General features: G+C 50.3%; 1 protein-coding gene across 2 annotated transcripts; it reads right to left on the bottom strand.

Annotated features, from left to right (window-relative positions):
• Nucleotides 1–352: 352 nt before the first annotated feature.
• PBK (PDZ binding kinase) lies at nt 353–8,692 on the bottom strand. Of its 2 annotated transcripts, none has more exons than XM_031603900.2 (8): nt 8,603–8,692; nt 8,248–8,317; nt 7,025–7,109; nt 6,025–6,167; nt 4,357–4,526; nt 3,210–3,339; nt 1,411–1,587; nt 353–843 (listed from the first exon to the last, which is right to left on the bottom strand). In XM_031603900.2, exons 2-8 carry the CDS (start codon nt 8,294–8,296, stop codon nt 629–631), a joined length of 969 nt encoding a protein of 322 aa, XP_031459760.1. In that variant the 5' UTR covers nt 8,297–8,317; nt 8,603–8,692; the 3' UTR covers nt 353–628. The 2 variants fall into 2 exon arrangements, with proteins under 2 accessions (XP_031459760.1, XP_031459761.1); XM_031603901.2 differs by having other exon boundaries at nt 8,485–8,614.
• Nucleotides 8,693–9,134: the final 442 nt, after the last annotated feature.

Below are 9,134 nucleotides of genomic sequence, written 5' to 3'. Positions count from 1 at the left end.
CCTAGTTACAGTTTGGAGGAAGAGGAAGCAGTAGCTTCAGACTGCCAAGGGCTGCACATGGGAGCAGGACTAGCTGTGGTACAGCAGCCATCTCCAGTTAGACGCAGGTATTTCCTAAACATGTTTGTTTTTTTTCTTACCTGCCTCTCCCAACATTCTTTCACCTGTAGAGGATTCTGCGCAGCAACTTGTCATATCAGGAAACCTTTTCATGAGCCTGCAGCTTGTTTTGTAGCCCCACTGTTAGCTGAGAGTGCTGACCACCATCACCCATAGGATACAGCCCTGCAGCACCTAGCAGGGACACCCACAACTCCAGCCTCTGGAGAAAGAATATCACTTCCACACCAAGGTAAAGAAGAAACTGTATTTGACACCTGTCACAAAAACATCAACTGAAGAGGATTGAATCAACACAAACATAGAAAAGATTTTTAAACTGCTAACAGAGCAATTAAGAACAGGGAGTTTATTGCAAACTAAAGTGCAGGCTGGAGAGGATTGCTCTAGAACTAGCAATCCCTGCCCTCCAGTGCTAAGATAGGTCATCATTTAACATGTTTAGGCTCTGTTTTTAAGTACAGAGCATAGAAGGATACAAACTACAGAAACAGTCCCACGCTTGAGTTCAGGCCTTGAGCTCTGGAGGCAGACTTGCCTCCAGGACTGCCACAACATGAGCAGCTGAGGGACGCTTCTTTGGGTCCTCACTGGTGCAGATAGAGAAGAGCTCAATCACCTGCTGGTAGGATGAGTCCAGCTCATCCATGTTCAGGGCTGGACGGGTTCCCAAAGCTGCATAATATGCTTCCTCATCAAAGTCATCTTCATCAAAAGACTCATCTGGCCAAAAAAACAAACACATCAACCATATCAGGAAGGGTGCAGTGTTGTGAGCTGCACACATCTGAGGGCTCTGGCAGCCCTTGGAGTCCAGCTTTCACCCTTTAGGGATTAGGAAAGAAGATGCTGGAATACAGGGCTGGCTGGGAGGAAAGGCTGCAGCCAGGAGCCACTAGGCTCTGACGCCAGGAATGTGAGCAAGATGCCCTGGCAGTTAAGTTTGTTGCTTTGTACCAGCACTCCTGGAGCAAGCAGGATACTTCCAGCCAAACCCGCATGGGTTTTAGCTTTGGGGGGCACACTCCCCCCAGGCTGCTATGTCAGGTCTGCCCCTGCACATCCCATCCACTCTTTCCACACTCTGTCTCGTGTGCTCGTTGTAACTGAACAAAGGCACAAACCTCACTGGGGCAGGCAGGAAGAGCCCATATCAACTTCAACTGCTTCACCCTTTTGCTTTGTCAGAAGAGAAGCAACTCCCATGCGCCCTCAGCACAGCAAACTTGCTCTAATGTGTCTTTTCCAGCCACTTCAAATGCACCCATTGTGAGAAATATAGAAACAAACCTTCATCATCAGTGCTGCTGCCGAGGTTGAGGTGGGGCACAGACAGGGTCATCATTTCCCAGAGAGTCAGCCCAAAAGAGAAGATGTCAGCCTTGTCAGTGATCACACCATCATCACTCAGAGCTTCTTTGGGCTTCCAGGGCTCGGTGCCAATGTAGTGCACTGTAGGGTCACTCACTGCAAGGAATCAATGCAGTTTGGGGTGGCTGCTAGGACTGACACAGCAAGACGTGGCTGCAGCTCACCATGCAGCAGGATTCAGCCTGTTTGTAGCATGCAGAACCCACAGAACTGTGGGATCAGAGGATGGGGTCTTGCAGAGGACTGAACCCATTTTTCTTTCCCATCTGTGTAGCCTCAAACTTTGTGACCCATGGCTAGCTCTGCTCAGTGCCTGACACTGTAGAGAGACTGCAGAGACCTCTCCAAGGGAGGAGATGTCATGGAGGAGCATGTGACAGCATGCGGGGGAGAAGCACTGAGGGTCAGGGCTATACTCTGCAGCTTAGCCCTCCCATAAGATGCCCTGCAAGGAAGAGGTTTTACATCATTTATATCTGGTTGTTTCCCTTCCTCAGCCTAGCACTCCTAAGGAGCAGGATGGAGGAGACAGTATTCCCAGCTCAACTTTCCCCTTTGCTTTGGCCACACTGACCTTGCCAGGGGACAAAGCCAACCCCTGGAGTTCACCAGGCTCCATCAGCCACCAGCAGCCACGCAGTTCAGCTTAGTTTACTCAAACACAAATCCAATTCTCACCACTTTGTTCAATTTAATGCCTCGGTGATCATAACTAGCCTCAGGGGAGGTGAAATGCTCACTTCTCAGCTTCAACCTGAGAACAAAGCACCAGGTCTGACTTGATCCCTCACACCCCATTCGTGTTGGACAAACTAGTAGTTACAAGCAGGATAGTGCCACATTTTCCCCAGCTTTCTCTAGCAAATTCCTGAGCTGCCACCAATCTCAGCTACTCCAGAACCTTTATTTCAGTGCTCATCTTCCAAGCCCTCCCTGTAACCAGAAGGGAATGCTGAAATCCCTCAGCACTTCACAGCCTGATGCGCGCTGATCCCTGGCAGCCACACAGATCAGGACCAGCATCCTCTTGCTGGCAGTGTATGCTGTCTCCTTGAGACCAGGAGGAGGCAAAGCCAAGATGAGGGCTGAACAAGAGGATGGTTAAATCAGCCCAGAAATCGATATTTTAACCACACTCCTCTCTGGAAGATTACACTGGGGCGCTGCCTCCAGCTCTCTTGCTCCTTATAAAAGAGAATAGCTTCTAATAAAAACGTAATAGAGCAGCTTTATAAGTTATGTGACTGTTGCAGGCCCAAGCACTGTATAAAGCAGCATAGAAAAGCATTCTTGTAATTAACCCAAACACATTTCCTGCTGTTCACAGCCAAGCCACGACGCCATTAGACATCTGCTTCTCATTTACATGAAGTCTTTATAATGATGCTTGCATTTGGCTCGTGCTTCCTTCCAGCCCTACAAGAAACATTCATTTACTTTAAGCTCTGGCAACAGCATTGCCTAAGCAGAGTCCAGCAGGGCCTCATCCAGCATCCCCCACACAACAGCACTGCTGCCCACAGGGTGAACATGGAAGGGTACAGGACAAACATCAAGCTCTGAGGGATGAAATCTGGGCCTTGTGAGAGCCCCTTCACTCCCACACAGTGCACCCAACACCCCCCCAAGGACCCACAAGGGTGTGTTGGTGCTGCTGCTGTGGCCAGGCTCTGGCAGTCACCCAGCTGCCAGGTGCTCTTTCCCATAGCCCAACCTACCAGTCAAGTTCTCATCCAGGGGCAGGGATACTCCCACATCACAGATCTTGATGGCTTCAAAGTCACCCTTAACAACAACATTGGGAGACTTGATATCTCCATGGAGCAGCTTCTTGTCATTGTGAAGGTACTAGGAGGCAGAGGGAAGCAATTAACACCTATGGACATTCATAGAATCATTAAGGATTGAGAAGACCTCGAAAATCAACTCCAACCATTGACCCAGCACTACCATGCCCATTTGTAGAATCATACAGTCATTAAGGTTGGAAAAGACCTCCAACATCATCAAGTCCAAACATTAACCCATCACCACCGTGCCTACTAAACCATAGAGAATGTGCCCATGGAGAGTCTATGGGGCTGGGACCACCCGATCCCTCTGCTTGCTTTGAAGGTTTCCCCAAAGCACCCCAGAGCCCTATGGGAGCACTGCAAGTTGCAGGCAGAGCTGGGAGAGAGTTTTTCATAGGCAGTCCCAAATCTCTGCTCCTTGTGTCCAGGCTGACATAAAATACTGAATTCTGCCTTGGCAGTCTCAGTCAGCTTAAAGGTATTGTCCAGCCTTGCTGCTCCATTGCAGCAGTTCCCAGCTATATAGGGCTGCTGTTAGAGGATAACAAAAGGAAGTCAGTTGCTGATCTTGTGAAGGGCAGGTACAATCCTTAGTTCTTCTATTACAAGGTAAATCATACTATGAAAGATATCTCCTCCTGTTGCTTTGCCTGACACAGCACTACCCAAACAGATATTAGATACATGCAGGAGCAGCTCCAATGCTGCAGTAGGAGGTGCACAAGTGGCACCAGCTGGCAGTCACTGCTAACCAAGAGCAGCTTCCTGCAAGAGCCTGACACAGCATGGAGCTGGCAGTGAGCAGACAGGCAGGCAGCACAGAGCAAGCAGGACACATGTGCCAACGACTGCTGCTTCACTTTAAATATGACTCTGATCATAAGCTTTGGGAGCGAGAGGGGCACCTGAGTGTGTACAGCACCCAGGTTAGAAAAGCTCCAGTGCTTTACAAAAAGCATTATAGCATCTGCTCTCCATCTGCTGGCACTTGGCCTTCTCACACATTGCATTCATTTATTTTTCTGGTAGATACAACCCCACGTGGAACAGCTGTGGTTAACACTAAACGTACCTTCAGCCCCCTTGCCATGCTCAAGGCAACTTTGGAAATTGTTGCAGCAGGGAAAGGGCCCAAACGAGCTGCATTTCTTTCTTCAATTAAGTCATTGAGAGATTTTTCTCCTCCAAACTCCATGACAAGACACATGCTTCCATCGTTGGCCTCAGTGAATGCACGGTAACCTTTTGAAATAAACTGTGTTGGTTAGAGAGCTGGGTAGGGCTTTGGGCTCTATGGAAGGTGTCCCTGTGGCAGGGCTTGGGGCTGAGTAGGATCTAAGGGCCCTTCTGACCATGCTGTGATTCTATGAAATTCACACCCTGAAAAATCTCATGGCACGTCTTAGTGTGGAAGCTTCTTGAAGGTGAAGCCACAGCAGCATCCATGGAGAGCCATGTGGCCCCATGTAGGAACAGGAGCCTCAGACTTCATGTATAGAGGAAAGGAATTTCCCACAGACCTTCACTTCCCAGCTCAGCTTTGTACCCTTTGACAGGGCAAGGGATTTATCTCGATGTCTACAAAACAAAGAACCAAGAGCAGGAGGGAGGAGTGCAGCAGGTCCACAGGGCTGACACCTGCAGTTGGACAATGAGGAGCCAGAGAGCAAAACAAAAGGCAGGGAGAGGGTCTGGGGAAGCCAAGCCCTCCTCTCACAAGGACTATTTCACAAGGTAAAACTAACTATGGGTGTGTAACCCTTCTTCCACTTTTCACTATCACCCATGAACAGGTGATGAACAACAGTACAGAAGTCTCATCCTGTCAATGATTCACAGCCCTTTTTACAAGGAAAAAGAAAAAGCAGTGCACTGTTTGCAACATAAAAGGTCAAGAATACCTTTGCTTTTAAATTCCTGCCAGAACCAAGAGGCACTATTTTAGTGATACAAACAAAATTCCTCGTAGCTAACGGCATCTGTAATTCAAGTGGCCACGCTGAGGTGGTTTAAAGCACAAATAAAAGGAAAGTCAAACAAAGCTGCTGTCCTGACTGCCAGCAGAGATGTTACACGAGATAAGGGCAGAAATTAAACACAGACCAAAGCAGTTTCTCAAAATATTCCTACCACTGACAGCCAAGATCTTGACAGAGCCTTGATTGTCACCCCCCAGCCTAGAACAAAGGTGTGTCATAAGGGTGGAACCCAGAGCCCAATTCCATGCATAGCACAGATCTCATCAAGATGCTGCTTGCCCTCTGCACTTACACCATGCCCTCTCTATTTCCTGAGGTCGTGAGTTAAGACTTCAGTAAACATAGCTCTGGTACAGGTGCTGTTTCTTCTCTGATTCTCCCACCACAGATAGACAGCCTACAGCTCTCCTGTGGGATAGCTCACCCCATAGCCATGCCAGCTGCTGACACTGATCTCAACAGCCAAAGAAACACGAAAGGGTATTTTCTGCTCCAAAACTGATGCCCAGGGGCACTCCCCAGTCCCCATCATGTAGGTGAGACAAAGCTGTGGTGCTCCATCCCTGCAGGTGCCCAAGACCAGGCTGGATGGAGCCCTGGGCAGCTTGATCTGGTGGGGTGCACCCAGCCTATGGCAGGGAGTGGGGCTGGAGGAAACTCAAAGGTTCCTTTCAACCCAAACCATACTGAGATTCTCTAATTCACCAGCCCCAACAGCCTGATTTGCAATAGGAGTAACACAGGCTGTGCAGGAAACTTACCCACAATGTTGGGGTGCTTGAGGCTTTTCAAAATCTTGGCCTCTTCATTCAGTCTGGACTGATAGATGTTTTGCTGATTCTTATTGCATTTGGAATTAATTTTCTTCACAGCCCATGGGGATCGAGATAAACCTCTGGGAGATCTGTATGGAGAAACCCACATGTTTCAGTCAGAACCACTCCGCCTGTAAGCAGCACAGTGAATGCTGCCCAAATCACTAAGGACCTACTCCAGAGAGCATCTGTCTTTAGTTTATGGGAGGAAAAAAAGAGGGAAAAAAAAAAAAAAAAGAACACTAAAATAAACTATAGCTTGCCAACCCAGCCTGTAGTGACAGGACAAGGGGGAATGGCTTTAAACCATAAGAGAGATTTAAGGTTAGATACTGGGGGGGATCCTGTACTCAGAGAGCAATGAGACATTGGCACTGCTGCCCAGAGCTGTGGGTGTCCCATCCCTGGCAGTGCCCAAGGCAAAATAGGTAGCCTGGGCAGCCTCAAAAGGGTCCCCATGGCAGGGGTTGAGATTGGGTGAGCTTGAAGGTCCCTTCCAGCCCAAACTACTCTCATATTCCTTAAACACGCACACACTGGAGGTGTATAGTAATGCTTTGCCCATATATATCACTCTTACACTGAATTTTTAAGTGCTGTAGAAAAGGAGATGTGGACCAACACTTCTTCTAGGTAAAGGAGCTGAGGCCTGAGGAGGGAAGCAGTTTGCTCCACAGGCCAGAGCAGAGCCAGGGAGAGTCCCCACATACCTGAATTCCTGGCCAGGGGAAGGCAGGTTATCCCAAACTGGCAGGCTCCTTTACAGCTCTGAGCCCTCCAGTGCTGCGCTGGCACGCATAGGACAGCTGGGAACACCACAACCCTTCCCTAATCTGCTCATTCCAGACTGTATTTTCTTATACAGAACCCAATTGCTTCCTAATCCCTGACTTATAGAGCAGGAAGATGCCAGGCCCACTCTGAACACCATGTCCCTCTCACATACCTTTTCATCAAGTAGACATTCACCCCAGTGCCGTATCCAAGCTTCTGCATGGAGGGGGAGGCAGGAATAGTGATAGAAGCTGGCCCTGCGTTTGAGCAGAAGAGAAAAATGCAGCCTGATGAATGCCCACACAGGGACAGCAGGCAGCAGCAGCCTCACATTGCTAGGAGCTGCGATCCACTTGTGACTGGTGCAAACTCAGATTAAAGAAAAGCTCCTTTGCAACCACTCCTTTTCCTCCAGTATTCCATTGAACCAAACATAGGTCTCACTGAGATGCCCCTTCACCACTCCTGTACAGGACAGATCCTGGTGAGGTTTTGTTTCATGTTCTGTGTTCAAGCTGATGTTAGATTACAAAATAATAGAACGGCTTAGGTTGGAATGGACCTTAAAACTCATCCAGTTCCAACCGATGCCATAGGTTGGCTGGTTGCTGCCCACAGCCCCATCCATGGCCTTGGGCACCTTTTGCTGTGAGTCATCCACAACAGGGCACAGCTTTTTGGTTCCTATTTTCTGGATTAATCCACCATGACGGAATTGGCTTAGTACTGGTTGGATGAACATACTTCAACTCCAGGCACTGAAATCTAGGACCTGAAGCCAAGCATGGAAACCCATTTTGGGGTTGGAATAGAGCCCTTTCTACTCTGCCCTTACGAGGCCCCATCTGGAGTACTGCATCCAAGTACTCCAGTGTAGATCCAAGTCTGAGCACCCAGCACAAGAAAGATGTGGGAGTCCAAAACAGAGCCACAAAGGTGTTCAGAGAGCTGGAGCATCAATCCTTTGCAGACAGGCTGAGGGAGCTGGGGATGTTCAGTGTGGAGAGGATGAGCTCCAAGGAGATCTCTGTGGCCTTCCAGTACGTAAAGGGGGCTTATAAGCAGGAAGAAAATCAACCTTTTACATGGGTAGATTGTGACAGGACAAGGAGGACAGGTTTTAAACTAAATGAGATTTAGGGGGAAAATTTTCACTCAGAGGGCAGTGAGATGCTGGCACAGGCAGCCCAAAGGGGCTGGGGATGCCCCATCCTGGGAAGGCTAGGTTGGATGGGGCTCTTGGCAGCCTGATACAATGGTTTGCACAATATCTGCACAGTCAGCAGCAGAGGGGTTGGAACTACACGATCTTTAAGGCTCCTTCCAACCCCAAAACCTCCTACGATCTCTTGAGATCTGTGCCAACGCCTCTGATTCCGTCATTCCACAACTCACCGGTTTTCTCCTTCTGCTCCAGGCTGCTCTGACATTTGTTGGCTTCCATGGCCACGAACCGTGCTGATCGCTACAGCAGAGAGCAGAGATCTCATCACACCCCCAGCACAAAGAAGGGGGCACAGACAGCGCCGGGGGGGCGACGAGCCCAACGCTCGGCCCTGGGCCTCCGCCCGCAGATGCCTTCCCCAACCGAGGCAAGGAGATCTAACCCCCCGCCCACCCCCAACCCCTCACCCAAAGCCTCGCCCGGCCCCCAAAGCCCCAGCAGCTGCGGAGCCCACAGAGTAGAGGGAAGCGGTCTATGTAGGCTATGAGAGGCCTGCGGGATCCGCCGCGGCGCGCAGCCCGCTACCTTCCACCTCCGCCGCAGCCGTTTGAATGCAGCGCGCGCGGGAGCTCCGCCTCCTTTCAGCCCTCCTCTACGGCGGCAGCAGGGGGACAAAATAAGCCGGACTGCGGAAGGGGGCTTGGCTTCGTTGTGGGCGTGGCCTCTTGGTTGCGGAACACAGCGGAGGCGTGGTCTAAAGGGGCGGAGCCTGCAGGGCGCCCTCAAGGGACGCTGAGGGGTTTTTGGGATCCCTATGACTTCTCCAGACCTTTTGGGGGGGTCAATGTGGGGTCTCCAAGCCCTTTTGGGGCATTTCTCACAGTCTCCATGAGGTTCCCAGGCCTCTGGGTGGATCCCAAGTGAGGTCTCCAGCATCTGAGGGGGATCCCCATGGGGTCCCTAAGCCCTTTGAGAGGGATTTCCATGAAGTTCCAAGCCTCCAGTCCCTACTGGGGATCCATGTGCAGTCCCTCAGCCTTTTGGGGGTTCTCCCCAAACCCCTAGGGGTTCCAAGCCCCTAAGGAGGGTATCCATGGGGTCCCCTAGCCCCTGGATG

This window comes from Phasianus colchicus, chromosome 2, assembly GCF_987193195.1.
Source record: "Phasianus colchicus chromosome 2, bPhaCol1.hap1.1, whole genome shotgun sequence".
Lineage (NCBI taxonomy): Eukaryota > Metazoa > Chordata > Aves > Galliformes > Phasianidae > Phasianus > Phasianus colchicus.
The sequence above is the reverse complement of the archived record's forward strand: the minus strand, read 5'-3'. Positions and strand labels throughout refer to the sequence as shown.